This window comes from Dreissena polymorpha, chromosome 3, assembly GCF_020536995.1.
Source record: "Dreissena polymorpha isolate Duluth1 chromosome 3, UMN_Dpol_1.0, whole genome shotgun sequence".
NCBI lineage: Eukaryota > Metazoa > Mollusca > Bivalvia > Myida > Dreissenidae > Dreissena > Dreissena polymorpha.
In genome coordinates, this window is record NC_068357.1 from 138,974,882 (window position 1) to 138,997,733 (window position 22,852).

The 22,852-nt window shown below is 37.3% G+C and overlaps 1 protein-coding gene across 1 annotated transcript; it reads right to left on the minus strand.

Moving 5' to 3' along the window:
• Positions 1 to 708: 708 nt before the first annotated feature.
• On the minus strand, positions 709 to 21,469 carry LOC127872639 (phosphatidylinositol 4,5-bisphosphate 3-kinase catalytic subunit alpha isoform-like). Its single transcript, XM_052415969.1, has 23 exons — positions 20,895 to 21,469; positions 20,544 to 20,702; positions 20,187 to 20,349; positions 18,966 to 19,181; positions 17,815 to 17,888; positions 16,736 to 16,918; positions 16,391 to 16,499; positions 15,631 to 15,755; positions 14,862 to 15,023; positions 14,454 to 14,589; positions 13,082 to 13,218; positions 12,544 to 12,641; positions 11,814 to 11,898; positions 10,327 to 10,491; positions 9,424 to 9,527; positions 7,877 to 8,057; positions 7,320 to 7,411; positions 5,867 to 5,997; positions 5,204 to 5,282; positions 4,465 to 4,629; positions 3,425 to 3,542; positions 1,306 to 1,448; positions 709 to 997 (listed from the first exon to the last, which is right to left on the minus strand). Exons 1-23 carry the CDS (start codon positions 21,204 to 21,206, stop codon positions 709 to 711), a joined length of 3,426 nt encoding a protein of 1,141 aa, XP_052271929.1. The 5' UTR covers positions 21,207 to 21,469.
• Positions 21,470 to 22,852: the final 1,383 nt, after the last annotated feature.

Below are 22,852 nucleotides of genomic sequence, written 5' to 3' on the forward strand. Positions count from 1 at the left end.
TTACCATGAAAACTGTTAGTATGAACTCATAAAATAATAGGCATTAGAACCTCTATCACAAACAAAATACGCAAAACCACACACTCTAAACCCGCATGCACGAAACCAGATGCATAAAAAATCCTATACTAAACCTAGTGTATAAACCACACGCAAATAAACCAAATGCGTAAAACTCTATGCATCAGATCCTATGCATGAAACACCACGCATGAAACCCTATGCATGAAACACTATGCACGAAAATACCATGCATGAAACACAATGCATGAAACCATATGCATGACACACGATGCACGAAACACCATGCATAAAACCCTTTGCATGAAACACTATGCACGAAACACCATGCATGAAACCCTGTGCATGAAACACCATGCATTACACACCATGCATGTGACGATGGCAAAAGACAGGTTCATTAGTCTAACAAACTGACTGAAAAGACATTTAAAAATGTAGTACGCATTCAGACGGTATCTCAATGATCTCAGACCTACTACCAAAACACGGATTTGAAGCCCAGGGTCTCCTAGATGTCGCACGTATCACAATGATCCGTACAGACAATATAATCAAGATTCCCTTGTACAGGCCAATAATGTTAAAATAATTCCCCTTCTTTCGTAAAGTGTGTGTGTGTGTGTGTTTGTGTGTGTGTGTTAGTGTATATATGGTCTTCACGATGTTCCAACACCAAGTTGCCTTCTAACTTTTAGTACTGATGCGCATATCGATTGCCTTGTTAAGGCGATGACACCAAAAATTAAGATTTGTCATCCATTGCTTCTTGTATGAAGCAAAGAGTTCCTTGAACAACTTCTTGGCTACTTCGTGATCCGGCTTGTCAAGGCCCAGCACATCCCTGCAGTACTCGATATCAGCCTGACAGTTCAGTTCCGGTAGGTTAGAGTGCATCATGAGGTTGAGTAGTGTCAGGAACAGGGTGCCATGCTGCCTGGTGGACATGAACAGTTGGAAGCACGTGTACATGAACCTAAAAAAGACATATTATGAAAGACGCGCCCTTGAAAACTGGTCTTAGTGAATGCTTAAAAGTTTATCTCAGATTAGCCTGCGCAGTACATACAGGCCAATCAAGAACGATACTTTCCATGGTTATGGAGTTTTTGTCTCAGTAAAAATCTAGTTCATGCGGAAATTGTCGTTCCTTATGAGCCTGTGCTGACTGCACAGGCTAATCATGGTATACTCTTAAGACACTCGCATGAAGCTTTTTTCTCAAAATAAATAAATAAAGGAGCTCAAGGATTAGAGTTTGACACGAATGAAATGAAATCTTACTCGTTTTCCCCTTCGACCCCAAATTTGCCACCTATGACCACGTTCATGAAGTCTTTCGTGATCACAAACGGTGTTCTCTCGCGCCTTATACCCACCATGGACTTCCTATGGCCCATGAAATGGCCGAAATCTATGTGGAACATTTGTAAAAATCAATGTAACCATACATATTTAAATGAGTCGTGTTCTGAAAAACTGGGCATAATGCATGTGCGTAAAGTATCGTCCCAGATTAGACTGTGCAGTCCGCACAGGCTAATCAGGGACGACACTTTCCGCTTTTATGGTATTTTTAGTTTCAAGGAGGTCCATCCTTACCGAAAATCAAGTTTAGGCGGACAGTGTCGTCCCTGATTAGCCTGAGCGGACTTCGCAGGCTGATCTGGGACCACACTTTACGCCCATGCATCATGCTCAGTTTTCTCAGAACGCGACTCAAATTATTGTCTAATTAGTGCCGAAACTTGCGACAGAAAATCATTCCACTTGTAGATTACCGAATAACTTTTAAGTATAGCTTAATGCTTCATTGAGTGATATAATTATTTACTTTACATTAATGGAACACTAAGTTGGTTGGTTGATATATGTGTAATATTATACGGTTTATTTAACCTTGCTCTTGTGACAAAATAATTTAACATGCTGAACTTTTGAGAAAATCTATTTACAATGACAAGACGTTCTTGATTTAGGCCGTGGTCAATTTGTTATATCAGGAGAGTCAGTGCATATCAGACAGACTGAAACCTCGAGATTTATTTTTTTTTTTCGGATCCAGGTTCCTGTATGTATATTGTTGAAACTGATGTTGTATGGAATTGGAAAGCGTCGTGTTGAAGAGCAAATCACTTTTCAATGAACAGTTCTTTGAGTTATGTGCGTTCACCAATTTATGCCTAGTGGACTCTTCCATCCTTATAAATTAGATCAATTTATTTCCAAAATTAGGGATGTCTGGTATATTTGTTTCTATATTTAGAATATTTCTAACAGAAATTCCTTTAAGCAAACAGCGGAGACCCTGATTAGGCGCCGCATCATGCGGCGTCTCATTAGGGGTCTACGCTGTTTGACAAGGCTTTTTTTTCTAGACGCTAGGCATAAATGGGTTAATATTCGATCGCATTTTGCTACACCCTCATTAATAAGCGCTCATAATTAGACATTGTACGTAAGTAAAACGAGCTTATCCATTAAAACATTTTCTTCCGTCAAGGCGATGTATATGAACAGCTTACTACAGAGCATAGCAATGCCAGTTATCACTAAATGCAATGATGCAATGGATGTGGGGCTCGCAAACCGAGTGCAAGGTTTTATGTGAGCTTTCCATTCTGTTTTTTTTTATAACAAAACACTTGTTGACTGTAATCAATACTTCATGAATAATGTAAACTAAATAACTCTCAAATACATCTTACATATGTTTTTTGCATTTTCCACCTTATTGAATAATAATAGCATTAACCTATTTATTCCTAGCTAGAAAGAAGGCCTTGGCAAACAGCGTAGACCCAGATGAGACGCCGCATGATGCGGCGTCTCATCAGGGTCTGCGCTGTTTGCTTAAAGCAATTTATACTTGTTTTCATTTACATTCAATCACAAGTTGCATTGCTAGATGAACTGTTTACTTTATGCTCAATATGTCCATGCGGATGGTCAAACATAAGTATGCACAGACACGTGCACTTTATTTCCAAATGAATGTGGATAATTCATGTGGATAATCAATAAAATATAATTACACAAAAATCCTAATTCGCGTCTTCTAAGAATAATGCAAAGCTATAAGTTATTTAATTGTTCTATATGCACGCATTTAGATGTGAATTGGTTTATACCCCGATTTAACACCTCACATGGCCCCCATTCTGCTATCGGTCAAGGGCGATGTGCGGCCGTTCTATACATGAATGTATACATGTGTTTACAAAATCCACATTAATAATGCACGATATTTATTGTATATTTTTAACGGAATATTCATGAGAGCAAAGATTACTATTTCGTATAATACTTGTATTCTTTGTTAATACAAAATCATTAGAAACAAACACGTAAGGTAATTTGTGTCTAGATAAACAGACTCTTTTTATCTGAATTGGTGTCTTACTTCGCCAGTGTTCTTAACGAGAATGTTGCTCGGGTGCCTGTCGCCGATTCCCAGCAGATAAATTCCCACAACACACGCAGCTGCGGAATATTTGAAACGGCGCAATGTATTCTGAAAACTGGCGGGAAAACTGTAAGTATATCGTGCATTGTATTCAAGCCAGTAAATAGATAGCTTACAAGTCGCTGTTACTGAAGTTAAGGTTACAGTCAATTGTATTTCACATAAATTGTGTGGTGATTGGTCATAAAAACTATTTCTACGGCTATTTCCATTTACACATGATGCATATAACCCAGGTAATGCGCACACAGTGCTGGTAAACCAAGCTGCCCTGGAGGTTAATGGACCGACTCAATGAAATCATCAAAAAAGTCAAATTTGAATTTCACAACGTGTTTTTTTTTGTTAAAAAGAAAAAGTGAATATGAAACATTTTCCACGTAGCCTTATTCAATAACACATTTACTAATATCGGTTATCAAATGATAAGTATAAGTATTGTATGACATGCCTGTTAACTACACCATTGCCAAACTATTTTATGTTTGCTCTAGATAATAAAGCCCTGTTCTCACAAAACTTGATTTGCTTAATGTGCATGAACTGTGTTCCATATGAGTCGCGTTCTGAGAAAACTATAATGCAAGTGCGTAAAGTGTCGTCCCAGATTAGCCTGTGCAGTCCGCACAGGCTAATCATGGACGACACTTTCTTCCTAAATTGGATGTTTGCTAGGAAGAGACTACATTTAAACGAAAAAAAGTCATCAAAGCGGAAAGTGTCGTCCCAGATTAGCCTGTTCAAACTGCACAGGCTAATCTGGGACGACACTTAACGCACATGCATTATGCCCAGTTTTCTCAGAACACGACTCATATTATGAAAGTTTCATTTAAAAGAAGTATCTTCTTAGGAGAAATCCATTTAAGGCAGAACGGACTGCACCGGCTAATCTGGGACGACACTTTACGCACATGCATTAAGCCCGTTTGCCAGAGGGAGGCTCAATATACGCTGTGTAACATGTGGCAACCTACTTGTCACCATCTGGTGTGGTCCTGTAGAGCCAGTCATGTATGGACTCGGTACCAAACAGTTTACCCCTGTCCGTCATGTGGATGTCATTGACCGTTTGTGCATTTAGCACAGCTTCTATGAGACCGAAGTTTTCACCGATTGCCATGCAGTTGTATACGACCAAACTAAAATAAAACGAAATCGTATTAAACATAATACACTTTTTTCATTGCAAATGTGGGAACTTTTTCATTTAGGAATAAAGACAACGCGTAAAGCTTTCGTTTTAAAAATGCAAATCATTAAAACAGTTCAGCTATCATGCGCCAATGCTAGATGTAGTTCTTAAGGTTTTCTAAGCCATGATACTCTGTATAAATCACTAACTAGTATTTTCTATGTATCCAATCCTCTTGTGTGCATGGTAAAAAATACCCCCCCCCCCCCCTGGCTAAACAGCAGTCTAATGTTTTCGTTTTTGTTTATTATTTATGAATGAATTTGATGCCTCGCTTGATAAATTTAACTGTACGCGTATTCCATAGTTATTTAACATGAGCCTAGTTCTCTGTAAACGGAGCTGAATGCACGTGCGTCAAGAGCGTCAAGAGTCGTCCCAAATAAGTCCACACAGGCTAATCAGGGACGACAATTTCCGCCTGGATTTTTGTTTAAGAGAGACTTCCTTTGATCTCATAATTCTATAAAAGCGGGAAGTGTCGTCCCTGATTTGCCTGTGCGGACCGATTCAAATCTTACTGATAGTCGTCAAAGCTGTACTTCCAAATTGTGTCCATCACTTTCAACAGTTGCAACGCCAGCATGTCTTGACGCATGTCTGAAAAAAGTATTTCATTAATTTACATATAAATGTATCACTCTTGTGTTTAACTGATTATCTTGAATATGTTTACAAGAGCTTTGAGTGTTTCCCTTATTTTTAGTCAAAGCGTCAATATATATTGTGCTATAACATACTCTGAAACCTAGTTAATACTAGGTGCTATATTGCAATCTTAAAAACGGACAAATCAATACACATTCATTGTAAATATACATATTTACTATACAGTAAACAAAACGGTATCACAGTCGAAATAACCGTATGTTAATTTCTTTGTGTTTCGCTGTAATTCTCGTCAAAAAGTTTACTTAACCCATTTATGCCTAGTGGACTCTCCAATCCTTTTTAATTGGATCAATTTATTTCCAAAATTAGGGATGTCTAGTACATTAATTTCTATATTTAGAATATTTCTTACAGAAATTCCTTTAAGCAAACACCGCTGACCCTGATGAGACGCCGCATGATGCGGCGTTTCATCTGGGTCTACGCTGTTTGCCAAGGCCTTTTTTTACTAGACGCTAGGCATACATGGGTTAAGCTATATAAATTCTCGTCAACAAGTTTACTCAACTCACCGTCTCCGATTTTCACTATGTAGTCGACTGTTTTCTGCTCAGCCTCGTACGGAGGCACGTTCATGTTCTTGTTTTCCCATGACAACCACACTGGTCTCATCTTGGACATCAGTGGCTTACACCTGTCATACCTGCCGTCATATATAACACGTGTATGGCTTACACCTGTCATATCTGCCGTCATATAAAACACGTGTATGGCTTACACCTGTCATACCTGCCGTCGTATAAAACACATGTATGGCTTACACCTGTCATACCTGCCGTCATATAAAACACGTGTATGGCTTACACCTGTCATACCTGCCGTCATATAAAACACGTGTATGGCTTACACCTGTCATACCTGCCGTCATATAAAACACGTGTAATTGAACAAACTGACTAAGTAATATAGAGTAATCAGACTATTACTTCGTGGATACATTTAGTCTGTACAGAATAATGATTCTTTTATTGTTTTTACGACTATTGTTTTCTTGTTTAGAAAGTCGTAAGAAAACAATGAAATATTTGGCATTACCGAATGTTCACCACTCTATAGATTATTCCGCGTTTACATTTATTTTACACGTTTGATAACACCTGTCATATCTGCCGTCATATAAAACACGTGTATGGCTTACACCTGTCATACCTGCCGTCGTATAAAACACATGTATGGCTTACACCTGTCATACCTGCCGTCATATAAAACACGTGTATGGCTTACACCTGTCATACCTGCCGTCATATAAAACACGTGTATGGCTTACACCTGTCATACCTGCCGTCATATAAAACACGTGTAATTGAACAAACTGACTAAGTAATATAGAGTAATCAGACTATTACTTCGTGGATACATTTAGTCTGTACAGAATAATGATTCTTTTATTGTTTTTACGACTATTGTTTTCTTGTTTAGAAAGTCGTAAGAAAACAATGAAATATTTGGCATTACCGAATGTTCACCACTCTATAGATTATTCCGCGTTTACATTTATTTTACACGTTTGATAACAAAAAGCAATCTACGATGAGTATAAAATATTTTTAAAAATCGTATAAAATGTGTCGAAATCGCTATTTTTATAGACAAACAAACACAACATCATACAATTAAAAATCGCAACGTGTACTGATTATTTATATGATATGTTTCATTTCAATGTTGTGTTGTATTTACGCCATCTCGTATATATTATAGAAATTTATCTCAAATAAGACATTCGGATGGTAACAAGAATAAGACGCGTTCTGAAAAATAGGGCTTCCAGATTTAAGCACAGGTTTATCAGGGACGAAACGTTCCGCTTTTATGGGGTTTTTCGTGTAAAGGCGGTTTCTTCAAAACAAAAATCCAGTCTACGCGGAAAGTCTCTGATTAGCCTGCGGGGGGGGAGTGGGGGGAGGGGGGTTACACAGGCTAATCTGGGGAGACGCATTAAACCCGGATCAATTGTTTTCTTACTTGAGTTCTCCAAGTCTGACTGTTCTGTCCATGACTGACACACGACTTGCTGATATTCCGGTGCATCGTAAACTCGTTTGCACATTTACCATCTGCCAATATGTAAAGTATTGTTTTGTACATTTGAATTAATATAATAACTATAATAGTTATTATTATTATTATTATTATTATTATTATTATTATTATTATTATTATTATTATTACTATTATTATTATTATTATTATTATTATTATTATTATTATTATTATTATTATTATTATTACTATTATTATTAGCGTTCCGGAAGAAATGGGCTTACAGCAAGTGCGTAAAAAGTGTCGTCCCAGATCATTCTGTACATTCCGCATAGGCAAATCAGGGACAGCAGGCTCGGCTTTAATGGGATTTTTCGTTTTTAGGAAGTATCATCTTCACGAAAATGCAGTCGAATCGGAAATTGTAATCCCCATGTACCCTGTTCGGACTGCACGGGATAGTCTTGGACGACACTTTACGCACACGCATTAAACCCCATTTTCTCAGAGCGAGACTCAAATATAAAAATCAAGCTTACAGCATCAGCCGTGGTCGATTCTTTCTTCAAGTCCTTCAGTCTCATGGCAAGCTTGTGCAGGGCCTTGGCAGTCTCGACCTCCTGGCGGCGTTCTTCAAACACGGCGGCTCCACAGTACAGACAGTAACTTTCAAGAAGCGGTGCGAACCGCAGTTGAGACACGGGATTGTGCATCTCTGATCTGTGTGGTACAACGGCAAGTATATACAAAATGGTACTTCGGTTGCAAAGGCAATATATACTGCTTAATACTACAGCATTCTTTTTGGGAAACCGGTGCATAATGCATATGCGCACAGCGAAGTCCCAGTTAAGCATGTGCTGTCCTAACAGGCTACCGTAATTACTCTATGTTTTCGGACACTTAAAAATAATTATTTTTTTTCGTGTCCGAAAACTTAGATACGAAATATATTCACAAAATACAGGTGTCCGAAAACTTAGAGTCGAAAATTGATGTGTCCGAAAATAGCGTCAATTTTATCAACGACTTCCGGTATTAGCACGCGCTTGTAAATACCATGCCGTATAGTACAAATTACAGTTATATATGTTTGCACTGCATTTTAAATGCTTAATTTATTTGACAGAAAGTTACTTCAAGGTTGTACTTTGACCAACGAGTTCAAAGATGAGCATGTGATGTACCGATACTCGCTAGTATGAACCTGTAATAAACGAAATAAAAAAGCAAACTATAAATTATTTGTTCGTTCATTTCCGATAGTTGTTGTCTAACACCTTCCATTGTTTGTAAAACTTGCAATAGGGTGCATCAAACTTTGAAGCGTTTAGTATTTGCCACAGTTATTTTACTGAGAAGGGGGAGTACCATTGCGGTAGATAATTAAACTGTTAATTGGCACTACCCCCGGTAATTGTCATAACGCTTATGCTATCGGGCGAAACCATTGTTAAATACCGGTTTACAAGGTTATTTGCCCAACAACGCAAATGAAATGGTCCGTTGCCCTCAGGCATGCACCTGCCATGTTTTATGATGTTTATCTTGTTGTAAAACCCCATGATCGAAGTGTAATTAGATATCGATAAAAGGACCGAAATTTGGTAAAATAGCGCTGTAAAATATACTGTCCGAAAACTTAGAGACATTAATTATGGACGAAAACTCGTGTGTCCGAAAATTAGGAGTCACGAAAAATAATTATTTTTGCTAAAAAAAGGGGTGTCCGAAAACTTAGAGTGTCCGAAAACATAGAGTTATTACGGTAATCAGGGACGACACTTTCCGCCGACAATGGATTTTCTTTCAGAAGAGACTTCCTTTAAACGAAAACTTCCAATAAAGCGAAAAACGCAGCATGTACAAGCTAATCAGGGACGACAAGTTCCGTTTTTATTGTACTTAAAAGAAGACTCTTTGTAAACAAAATCCAATTAAGGCCGAGAGTATCGTCCCTGATTTGCCTGTGCGGACTGCAATAGCTAATCTGGGACGACACTGTATGCATATACATTAAGCCCTGTTTTCACAGAGCTCTTATTGTAGATGCAAACAGTAGGAGACTACTCTTGAAATCACTTACCTTAGTAACCAGAAGAACTTGTGCCCGATATCCCTGTATAACAAGGCCCTTTCGAGGAGAAACTTGGCAAGATCGTTGTCATGGTAGCTTTCAAACAACAGAGCCTGAAAATGAGTCAACACGCGTTATTTACGAGTCGCGCTCTGAGAGAACGGGGTTTATGCATTTGCGTAGTGTCGTCCCTTTCCGCCAAAACTAGATTTTTGCTAAGAAGAGACTTTTTCAAACAGAAAATATTATAAAAGTGTCATCCTGATAAGCCTGTGAGGACAGCACAGGCTAATCTGGGACGACACTTTACGCACATGATTTAACCCCCAATTTAACAGAGCGAGGCTTAATTTATGTGCCAGTGTAGTTAATCAGGAACGACAGATTCCATGTGTATGGTATTTTTTGTTTACATGAGGTTTATTTTTTAAGCAAAAGTCAACTTTAGGCAGATTCGCCCGTGAGTCTGCACAGGCTATTCAGAGACGACACTTTACGCACATGGATAAACACCCTATCCACAGAGCGAGGGTAATACTCAAATGGCGAATTTCTTTGATTTGTATCGATATTTACAGTTACATTTATATAATGCCTATGACTTTATATTTTTGATTGACGATATTTTTGGAAAACATGCATTTTAAATTGATTGTTAAATTTATTATTAATATATTATTTATGGCAATCCGTGTGATGCAATCAGCCGCAAGTACTCGTGTTTATTCATGAACACGACGTCAAACGCCCAACGAAATCAAATGTTGTTGCTTTTTGGGTCATAAAGATAGGAAATCTTGCATACTTAGAGCATATGTCTACATGCAGCTCCATAGCAAACAAGAGGTTCATTAAGCTGGGGGTCAGAATATTGCCAGAACATTTGTCTATCAGTATGTGTATTCTGCTCACCTGAACAAACTGCAGGAGGTAGAGATTCAACCCTTGTGGCGGCATATTTGCCGCAAGATATTCGACCGCCAGGCGGCGCACTCTTCTATCCGGGTACTCGGGCCCGAGCAGCTGCAGCGCCACCTCGAGGTTTTGGACCCTGTGCCTCCGGATGAGCTGGTACAACTGTGAGTAAGATTCAGGAGTAGATGTTGTGCGATTTAATGGTAAATAGTTGTATATGGAAAAACATATTAGCTTCGCTATGAGAAAACGGTTCATAATGTATTTCGTGAAGTGTCGTCCCATATAAGCCTGTGCAGTCCACACAGGCTAATCCGTGTCAATACTTTCCGCTTATATGACATTTTTCGTATAAATGAAGATCATTCTTAGCGAAAAACCAGTTTATTCGGAAAGTGTCGTCCCTTATAAGCCCGGCGGACATCACGGGCTCATCTGAAACGACACTTAACGCAAAAGAATTTAGCCAATAGCGGAGCGCAGTTGTATATGGAAATGTTATCTTATTAAGTTGTGAAGTGGGTTTGATTCCACTATAAGAAAAACATATATCTGGGATTTTAATGGTGTATTTGTCTTCTTCGAGTTCCCCGTTTGTTATAGTAAACGGAAAGACTTGTCTACGCCGCCGGATTTAATACATACAATGCTCTATATACACAAAATGCTCTATAAAAATGGTATAATATTGTTTATTGTGATCGCATATAACTTAAAACTGGACCAGTATTCACCAACAGATTCTTAGGCTTAAGTCTAACAATAAGAATACACTTTCAGTAAAGAATAGTCCTGCAACTGTAATTGTCTAAATTTTGGTCATTGTCGAATCTTACTTGACATTAAACATCTCAAATTATATAATTCTTTACATAAAATAATGTACTTATGACATAAGCAACATCGAATGTCTGCATCTATTCAAACAATGTCATAAGTAGTCTTAGTTCTAAGTAAGTCTTGCATTGGGAAAACGGGGCTTAATGCATTAGCTTAAGGTATCGCCCAAGAGTAGCCTGTGGAGTCCGCAAAAGCTACCAGTGACGACACTTTCCGCATTAATGACATTTTTCGTTTAAAAGAAGTCTCTTCTTAGCGAAAATCGAGTAAAAATGGAAAATATCGTCCCTGTGGACTGCACAGGTTAATCTCTGACTGCACTTTAACCACACGTACTCAGCCACGTTTCCCAGAGCGGTGCCTAAGTCTATTCTATATTCTGAAGGTCACCGTGGAGAAGATGGTGTGGTGTACGCCGGGAGGTCACGGGTTCTTTCCTCACTGTGGGAGCGTTCTTTAGATCTTCCCCATAGACACCAAGTACTGGTTATGGGCCCAGGAAACGGACTTCAGAGCGTTTCAACTAAGCCTTAGGCTTTCTATGCAATCTGGCTAAAATAAATAGGTTTAAACTAAATTCTGATGTCTAACAAAGGCTTGGTGATAATGGACCCTGACTGTTGATAATAAAAAATTATATCTACCTGGAAAACGACGTGCCGTTTTGTCCAGTCGACACATTGAATGATTCTCGGTAGAAGTTTTGGTTGGTATTCAAGCGCTTGAGCTCTGCAAAAAAGAATGTAGCTGAATAAGCATAATTAAACATCAGGTGAAAAGAGGGTTTAATGCATGTGCGTAAAGTTTCGACCCAGATTAGCCTGTGCAGTCCGCTTAGGCTTATCAGGGACGACAATTCCCGCTTAAACTTGATTTCTGCTAAGAAGAGACTTTCTGGAAGCAAAAAAATATCATAAGTGTCGTCCCTGATAAGCCTGTAAGGACTGCACAAGCTAATCTGGGACGACACTATACACACATAAAAAACCTTTTCACAGAGCACGGCTCATTCATTTAATAACAATGGTTTTGATTCTAACGAACTGATTGTCCAAAACAAGTCAGACATAATACAAGCGTTAGGGACTATTTTACCAAAACTGACCGTATGCTTCAAGATTATGCAAGAAATGTAATACAAAAGTCTACTTGTACAATTTTCAAGAATAGTTGCTGTAAATTTTCATTATAATAAGTTTACGATAAATCCAACACTGCAAACAGACAGACTGTTTCTGGTTGTGGCACATTCGGAAATAAACATTATGTATCAGTATATATTTCACAGGCTATATTACTCTACTCAATTCTAACTAGCATACCATAGGTAATACGTAAGATTGAGACTTTATGAATATCTTTATTATTGTTTACCTTGTTTCCCACAAAGTCGATTTCTCCGTGGACGTGAGTTCTTTGAAAACCTCTTTTGCACAAATTCTATCAAATATGTCAAACGGCATGTGACGAGACTGAAAATATGTTTACAAGACAATTAAAGCAAAGATTAGCGCTGAGTTGGACGTCGAAAACCATTTATAAAGGAATACGTTAATTCATTTTACCAGTATGTATGCGGTGACTAAAAAAAATTTTAATCAAGGTACGTTCAAATATAGTTTTTCTTACAGTTTTATCAATGAAACCACCAAATGGCTTAAATTGTCTGCTAAATTTAAGTGCATAAATGACTATGCCTTGTTTTAGATCATTAATACGATTTGATATATTGTGTTCAAATGTATTTTGCAATCAACTGCACCAAGTTATTGAATAAACATTTTACATGCTATTGCGTTTTAAAATAAACAAAACGTGTTTTGTGTCAGAACAGTTGTGCTTAAAAGCCCACTTGCGTAAGTCGCCGAAGGCGTGAATAATTTTTTTAGGTAAGTTTGACATTGATACGTACTGTGTTATCCGTAAATCGCTCTTCCCGTTCGATGTGCCTGTCTATCTCTTCTGAACTCGGGAATCGAACCGGCTCCGGACAGGGCTTCTGGATCTCGAACCACAACTGGTCTGAACTGGACACGTTCTTTGTTAAACCTGTACGATGCATGTGCGTTAAATGTCTTCATAGATTAGCCTGTGCGGTCCGCACACGCTAATCAGAGACGACACTTTCCGCTTTTAAGGAATTTATCGAATACATGTTAATGAAGTCTTTTCTTAGCGAGGAGCCAGTATAATTGGAAAGCGTCGCCACAGATAAGCATTTGCGTACTGCACAGGTTTATCTTGGATTAAAATAACGCTCATACATTGATCCGTTTGTCCACGAACAAGGCTAACATATTATAGCTCGCCAATATTTTGCTGACACCTACTTGTGTTAAAACTATTAATTATAGTACATACTGGTTAAAATTAGTATATTTGTCGCGTTCTGAGAAAACTGGGCATAATGCATGTGCGTTAAGTGTCGTCCCAGATTAGCCTGTGAAGTCCGCATAGGCTAATCAGGGACGACACTTTCCGCTTTTAAGACATTTTTCTTTTAAATGAAGTCTTTTCTTAGGAAAACTCCAAATTAGGCGGAAAGTGTCGTCCCTGAGAAGCCTGGGCGGACTGCACAGGCTAATCTGGGACGACACTTTACGCACATGCATTATGCCCAGTTTTCTCAAAACGCGACTCTTATTGATACCACCGGTAATGGATGTTCCCATGCACGGATTATCGAAAATAAAGGTAACTGAGCAATCATAGCATTGCAATGTATAAACGTATATAAAGAACATATGTATTGAATGTCAAACATATATTTTGTCCTATTTTGTCCTTATTTATTCCAACATAGTTATTTAGTATTGTGTAATAACTTGCAAGTGTGTTTCTGTGCTTATCTTTGTTGCAAAGTTATGTAATTTCTTACACGAAACTCGCCTTTTAGGGACAAGTCATGAAATCATTTTCATGTTTGTTTATCTATTCAACCATGAGTGCAGCATATTGAATAATAGTTCTTAATTTCGTATGTCAAAGGTTATGTCAGGATCGAAATATGTGCATTAGCTCTGTTTTTTCGACCAGTTTAACAACACATATTTAATATTTTAGTTTGGCTCGGATAATGTCTTAGGCCACATGCGAGGGCTTTATTCCTACCCATTCTAACTCCAAATCGTTTTTCACTTGTCTGTAAATATACATCGGTCGACAATATTTGTCTAAAACACTCGCATAAGAAACAGGTCTTCAAGTATTTCTTTAATTTTTCTCTGTACAAATCTTTAGAAATATTGACTTATGCATCTAATGGTTTGGATAACTGAAATTACCTGACAGACCAAGGGGGTTATTGACCCTGTTGACCTTTCCCGAGAATGCGAACATCTGACATCGGACGTCACCCGTTATGAGGGCGCCTTTGTGATCAAAGATCTGCATATTTACCCACTTGGTTCCTCTCAGATTCTGTAATAGCGAAAGATACGCAACAGTGAATTGTTTAAAAAGTGAAAGGAATCTTGTATGACTATTAAATCGAAATCAACACGAACATCGTGTTTGATGTAACAATATTTACTCATGTTAAAAAGCGTGAAAATTTGAACTCAGATGGGAAGTTGCGTGGCATTATAACAAATGGCATCACGTTCAGCCTCGTACTGGAACTCTGCAAGACACACGACTCTTATCAATTGCGATCTTATCAATTTCAGCTTATTGTGAAACGGGTAAATTACCTCAATGACTTTGTCCTTCTTGATCACAGTGAAGCACAGACGTGCGTTCCTCGGTAGGCTTTCAATGGAGACGCTGAACTGCACAGGTCGGTTGTACTCCTCTACTCGAACTGCATCACACAGCGCCTGCTTGCCGTGGTATATCTGAGCCTCGAGGTAGTACTGCGATATCAACAATGGAAAAGTCATAACGTTGTGTACTCTTCATAGAAAACTCTTTATTAATTAACATAAAATATCGTATTAGAATATGTAAATCAATAGCGATTAATTAAGGCACCATAATTTAGGATAAACATATGTTTAACTAGTCAAGATTGTTAATTGTTCTTGACCCCCTCCCACCCGTCGCCCCTCCTGACCCCCGAATGAACAAAAACACCAACACCAACAGCAGCGTACACACATTTACGACAAACGCAAAACAACAACAACATTTATACAATTTAAGCCATGCATTTTCACAAGAAAATGCTCAGTATTTTGCAGAGGCTGAGTCGTTGCGCCGGAATTGTGGACAATAAGTACTCATTAGACCACGGACAGAACCTTCGTCATTTAATACTTTTGTACAATGTTGAGATTTATAGAGTTTTAAAGAAATTTCAAGGAAGTCTCTACTATGTGAAATTCCAGTATAGACGGAAAGTGTCGTCCCTGATTGGCCTGTACGTACTGCACAGGCTTATCTGTGACGACCCTTTACGCATAGGCATTTAGTCCAGTTCTCACAGAAAGCGACTCGTTATGCTACAGTCAATCCCCCTACCTCATTCCAGTCTGATCGCGGCACTGGGACATCACGGAACACAACCGAGTAATACTTATCCGTGGACATGTTCCAAGACAATTTGGCATCGACGTCCCTCGTGCTTGGCTTACGGAGACGGTCGGCTTTAAAGAACAAAAAAAAAATACGAGCAATAATGTGCAGTTCACACAGGCAAATCAAGCACGACACTTTCCGCCTTAAGTGGATTTCCGCAGAGAAAAGACTTCTTTAACTCGAAAAATTCTATGCAAACGGAAAATGTGGTCCTTTATATGTGTATAAAATTAACGCTTATGCATTAAGACGAGTTATTTATCCAGAACAAGGCTCATTATGTAAATACTAGTAGTAAACATAGCACCATAAATATCTGCCATATACAATACCTCAACCCAGCGAGATCTGAAAGCTTAACGGATTTATAGAATACGCATATTATACCACGTTTGGCATTTTTGCTCAATAAAACCAATTTTTCCCAATAATTGAAAATGATAAAAAAAAACAACTACATCGGATTTCAACAGCTTAAGAACAATACTGACCTTGAATATACCCAGACTCCAACTGGATAACACCGGGTAACTCTACAGCATTATACCCCAAACACACCCCATCGCATGGTGGTGATTGGTGAGGGTCATATATCATCACTGCTAATACATGTATGTTCATATCATGTTTGAACATATTAAATGTATATACTTATACAATTGAATCGCGTTTGTCTTTAACATGATATGCTTATATTACACACCATAGTCAAGTGCCAGGCATCTGAAGACCGGAAGTTGATTAATGACGTCATTCTTTGAAACGATTTCCAGTAATAGCTTTTCGTCCTTGGTGAAACAGTCGCGAACATACTGAAATAACAATAAAATACAATAATGTTGATCAAAAGAATTACTAGTATGTGCGTTCCAGACTTTCAATATAATTATGTGTTCAATACGTTCACAAATATTGATATACAAGTCGGAGTTTGTATTCTTTCAAATAAGTTGAAGATGTGTATTTACTTGAGCTTATTTTTTACACTCCCATATATTAACAAATGTATACAGTACTCTGATACAATTCGACGATGTGAAAAACAAACCTCGTATGCTAGCAACCCACACTCTTCCAGGAAATATTCTTCTTTTTCCAGTCTTTTCAGCAGATACATGGTGGATACGGACTGTCTGCGGTTAAGGCTCGAACTGAGAGTATGAGGTATCAGATTGTGCGCTTGCATGGCCAACCGAATGACCTCTCGAGGCTGCTCGTTCGCAAATATATGCTGCAAAATGGATCGGTGGTATTTATGTTGCTAATTGTACTAGAAGCCGCGTGTGTAAAGTAAAAACGAAATCACTTCTGAATTTGAATGTAACAGCGGTATTAGGCAGGGTGGCGTAACCAGCATGTCTTTTTTGCTTTAAACATACCGGAGTTATCATTCTTCCATCATGACCGTTCACCAAAGAAACTATTGCAGGAAATATTCCTAATATACATTGCATTGTATTTGTCCACGGTGTTTATAATTGGACTGGTACCGCTTTCGAATTTACATCAGTTAAATAGTATTTTCGAAGTTAATCAAACAAGTGACATGACTATAAATGGTAATGTTGATATATAATGTTTTATATTGATTGTTTGAAGTATGAAGAAATGGTTCAGTCATTTGATCGACTCGCACATACGTTAAACGTTTGGGATGATAAATTATGGCTTAAACCATTTATTTTAGACGACGCAGTATCGCACATTATCGTAGATACTGTGTTCAAAGTTTATATGTTGAACGAATGAAAGCGATTTAGAACAAATTTAATGTTTTTTCTTAATTGTTGTAAATTCAAGAAGAATGAAATATGTTTATTATTCTCTATTTATGACGTAAATTGGAGAATGTGTTTTCATTTCATTAAAACACGAAAACTGAGCTAATAGTGTATTCAATTTTCAGTTTTAAATTACAAAACTATGCAATACGCTAAACGAAAAAAGGCCCATCTTCTTCGTGTATGAATTGTAACTAAATTGTAATTTTTATCCCATTTCTGTCATATTTCTGTGACTAAGCTGTGTTGTGACTGTGGTCAGGAGCCTCTTTAAAACGAAATAAATGCACCTGTCTTCGTTGATGTTGGAGAAATGTGATACGTATAAAAACTACACAGAACTTACCTGGATGGTTTTGAAGGTGGTCTCCCCGTTAGCCCTCAAGTATATGTCTGCCTTTAGAAGTGACCTTTCACCACCTACCAAAATGACACCGAGGATATAAATACACATCTGGAAATAAACTTGGGTTGACTATTTCAATTTCAGAATTGATTTCCACTATTTGTGTATAAACACAAATTACATCGTAAAACAGACAATTATCGTCATGTACTTGAAGATTGCAAGAGCGTTCCATTGAAGACACACATTAATATAGGCACACTAAGGAATCTGTGACAATTACCAAAAAGAAAACGATACATAAAGAAATTTAATACTTTGTTTTTCGAATACTCAAATAATTTTTAAACTAAACAACATTATCTTTGTATCATGGAGTATTTAGTATATTCAAATTCTTAAAAAAAATGAATTAGTGATTGAAATATTGGCTTAATATGTCAATACATTGTTAACATATTCGAATAACACACAATAGCAACGTGTTCTATAATCGGATTGCTATGAGATGTTCGCCTATTCCCTTGTTCTGTATACATCAATTTATTGAAGTTGATCTGGACAACTCTGCATGTATTATGTCCATGTATATTATATACATACTGACTATAAGCTAGCTTTCGTCATTGTTAATCGAAACATTAGTGAATGTGTACATGTTAATACGTATATAACAACTGTTACATATGATCTGCCGAATGGTTCGGTTTTTATTAAAACTTGTTCAACTACGTATCTCTTCTTGCATTAAAAGCCGATATTAAATCGAACTTTGTTTCCGGTCGAGGTAAACCATTGTATTCGACGAACTCAATATTCAGAAATATAATAAATTAAGTTCATGCACCGAGGACATGCGTTTAAACATCATGTAATTATTTGAGCTGCTTTCTGTGAATACTGAGCATAATGCGTGTACGTAAAGTGTCGTCCCAGAGAAGCCAATGCAGTCAGACAATGTTAATAAGCGACGACACTTTCCGCTTAAAAAAAAAATTTCGTATAAGGGAAGTCTCTCCTATATGAAAATCTAGTGTAGGCAGAGAGTGTCGCCCCAGACAAACATATGCGGAGTGCACAGGCCAATGTGAGACGTAACTTAACGCAGAATTATTAAGCCCAGTTTTCTAAGAACAAAGCTGATTTAATACCTTCATTTATGATCCTCACTGTACTTAACGGAATTTCAGTATTTAGGTCCAGTCTTGGTCTGTGCTGAAACAACAGCCTCTTTTCTATTGACCATTGGGTCATCTCTCTGGCCACGCCCTGTCCTACGTGCTTCATGACGATTCTGACGTCACGGTGCTCTTCGTTATGTCTGAAGATGTGGTCAAGCGATGAAATGCTCACATCTATCAGGTTCTCTGAAAAAGCAAACACAGGAATACTCAATTCTATGAGATTCTATGAAACTCAGACACACTACTGCTTCATAATTTTCAATTCAACTAAATATTTTAAATTTTGTTTGTAGAGATTCGAATCCGAGTTTAGATACTCACTTCAATATCATGGCTTTTTAATATTAAGTTGTGTTCATGGCAGCAATCTGTTTTTAATCGTTATCAAAGCTATCTGGTATAAACATTTTAAATGTCATAGGTCTGAGTGTTTTTATCTGTTCGTTTGCTGTCTGTTGGTATGCACGTGGTCATTATTCATAATGTGTTACAGTCAGAGCTCATGAAGTAAAAGCCAAATTCAGATTTCTAAAACTGAGACACTGCGTCTTTTTAGAAAATGTTGAAACATTCCGTCGTAAAACCATCTGACCTCGCCTTTTATAATATTTCATTGTATATAGTGACTGGGTTTTCTTCCGATAAATAAGTCAACAAGCGCTCTTTTTGTTGGCATTGGTTTAATGCATGCTCGTCAAGTGTCGCATTAGAGCAGTATGTAAATTCTGCACAGACAAATCAGGGACGACATTTTTCAGCTTAAATGTATTTTCGCCAAGAAGAGACTTCATCTTAACAAAAAATACCGTAAAAGCGGAAATGGTCTCCCATGATAAGCCTGTGCGGACTGCACAGGCTGATTTGGAAAGACACTTCAATACACATGCATTTAGCCACGTTTTCCCAGAGCACGGCTTATATTATTGTTTTATTTTTAATCCGGTGTCATCTTTTTGCGGAATGTCAATCTGAGTACATCAAGTTATACACTTAACGATAACCATTACCTATAGCAAGGAAATACATAATGTTTTTTTATGTTCTTTCTGTTGTTGATTTTAGTTTAAATATTGTTGTCGTAGAAAGCATGCACGTACCAAACGCATGCCTTTCGTTTAAGATCAGTACCATGCAAGTATAAGGAAATAATATCTTGATATCTCACAGATAGCACTTATTTAAATTTACCTTTTAAAGCACGATCGTAGTCCTCGTCCTCCAGTTTCTTTTTTAAAAAGTTCTCATTCATCAATTCATCGGCCACTAGATTCATTTCGTTCAATGTGTCCTTAGAATTCTTAAGTAACAGACTCATGTCTGCTTCGGTTATTTTTAAGCTGTCAACTTGGAGCTGTAGAATAAATGCGTGTATGTATTTATGTTTTGAATACAAATGTTTTCAAAAATGTATTGCAATACTTAATTATTAACAAATATTCTTGTCGCAAAAAATTCATAAACATTTCAGCAGATGCTAATTTCCTAAGTGAGTCTTAGATCAAATCGTGCTTTTATTTTTTTATTATTAAACGTGTATATAAAAACCTGTTTTAATTGTCGTATGGCCTCTTGTGCATGTTCATCCTGACCTAAACATGTTGGATCACTCAATAGATCAATCAATGTGCTGAAGGCGTTCTGCAGATCTTTACTTGTCATTTTACAATCGGAGCAATAACGAACAGCTCGATCTATTTCTTGCGCCTAAGCCAAAATATATATACACGATTGTACATAGGTAACAATATCACCGATTGTACATTGCTAATTTAGTTTGTTATTAACAGTATAAATACATTGACATTAGACTTTTTTCTTTTTACATAAATATCCACTACTAACTGCAGCTATTATACTTGTTATTTAAAGTAGTAATATATTCAAATAAGCATTTACCTTTGACAACAGACAAGCCGACCCAGATTGTGCAATAGTAAAAGAAACCTTGCTGTCGAAGTGTTTGCAGTTAAGCACAATACTAACGATACCGTTAAAATCTGTTTCATGTGCAGATCCCACTCCAATGTATTCACCGTATGGAGGTAAAAAGCATTTCGCAATCTCCCAATGATTGCTTGCCCATTGTTCAGCTGCTGTAATATGCCATGAAGGAATGCCATAACGATGTTCGTCAATAATGTTATCACGAACTTCATCACAAATCTTCATGCTGCATGGTCTAGGCTGTTTGGATGGTGTGTCGTGCATGGTTTTGCACACATTTGTACCTTTAAAAGTACATACGTTCGATGTGGGGCATTTCAACAAGTTGGCGACTCCACAGTTGGTGCATACTGTAGCTGCAGATAGGTTGAGCCTTGACCGCACAGATTGAAATATTCGGGTCTGAACGTACTTGACCTCTCTGTCAACAAATTGCTCTAAAGCATACTTTGTAATTTTAAGTCCGAGACACGCCTTCAGCCAGTTCGTTCTTTCTTGTTCGGTGCAAACTTCTGCTGCCAGACCCACTATTGAAAATTTGTGTTCTGAACGAACACAGGTTGCATCGGATATATCAGCCTGAAAAGGCAAACACAACACGTTAAACTAAAAGTTCATCCCTTATAAGCAAGTTCATTCAAAATGACGACTATGGCATAAATGCATGTTTTTAATGTTTAAGACAAATACTCGCCTCAAGCCAGGTTTTGCTTTCTTGTGCGGAAGAAACGTCTGCCAGACCTACACCTCTTACTGGATTCGTGGTTTCCTGACGACGATCACTAATGTCTATAATCATAAAATTAAATTGTTTAAATTGTTCTAGTGACATGTACATTATATATTAGGCACGGCCAATTGATAAATATGACTGTGCGAAAGCTACTCACGCTTATCATTCAAGAATCCTTCCTTGCGCAGACAAATACATTAACTTAATAATGAATTCACATTATAATCGTGTACACTATCCAAATAGCATGCCTTAGATAGTTTCAATACCAGCTTAGCATTATTCAACATCGTACTAAATTGTATTCATGTTTTACACGATGTATGGAAACACATATGCTAAAACGCGAGCAATAGTTACTTATATTATAAAAAATTCAAATATTAACGAATGCTTACGCCTAGTAAAACATAAGCCCTTAATGTTTGTTTAGTTTTGTTTCGATTTGCTTTGTTGGTTTTCTTTCCTTTTTTTCAGTACTTCAGTCATATAACGGCGGTTGGTTAACGGCGGCGGATCCTAGGATTTGTGGTAAAGTGCTCTATCATAAGCAATTATCTGCGAGTATATAATTATGTTATGCTGATCGATGTGTTTTGCTCAATGCTCAAGTTAATAAAACGTTTCGGTCAAATATATATCGGACTTTATCATTATGGACACGGTTTAATTAAAATTACACTTTAAAAAATCACACTTTCCTAAATAGACCTCCGGTGTAATTTGTTTAGAAGTCCGGCCTGTATAAATGTATTTATATTAAGAGACTTGGTTTGTTGCGATCTATGGTAGATAGATTTTGAACTTTGTGATAACATTAAGGCAAATGAATAAATATGAAATATAATTTTTATGCAATAGTTCCTCATCTGCATTTTATCTATATAAGCTTTACACATCTTGACAACCGGTCATCTGTACGAACTTCTTGTGTTGTTGGTTCGATTCGGACATAAACAGCAATGATATCTTTAACAATGAGGATCTTTAAACAATCTTAACTGGGATATAATTTCATCAACAGCTAGATTCAATTCATTTTGATAATTGAGTCGGTTCCTTTATATTTCTTCTTTACTGCAATGCTCGTTTTATTTGTATATCTATATGTACACGTATTTTGTATAATACAGTGCAATATGTTCACTTAAATATATGAAATAAAATGACACGTTAC

Coding starts and splice junctions, on each gene's coding strand:
- LOC127872639 (XM_052415969.1), bottom strand. CDS start 21,206: ATGCACGACACACCATCCAAACAGCCTAGACCATGCAGCATGAAGATT. Junction 17,889..18,965: donor AGTGAGGATCATAAATGAAG/GTATTAAATCAG, acceptor TCATTTTGGTAG/GTGGTGAAAGGTCACTTCTA. Junction 4,630..5,203: donor TACAGCTTTGACGACTATCA/GTAAGATTTGAA, acceptor GTTTTATTTTAG/TTTGGTCGTATACAACTGCA.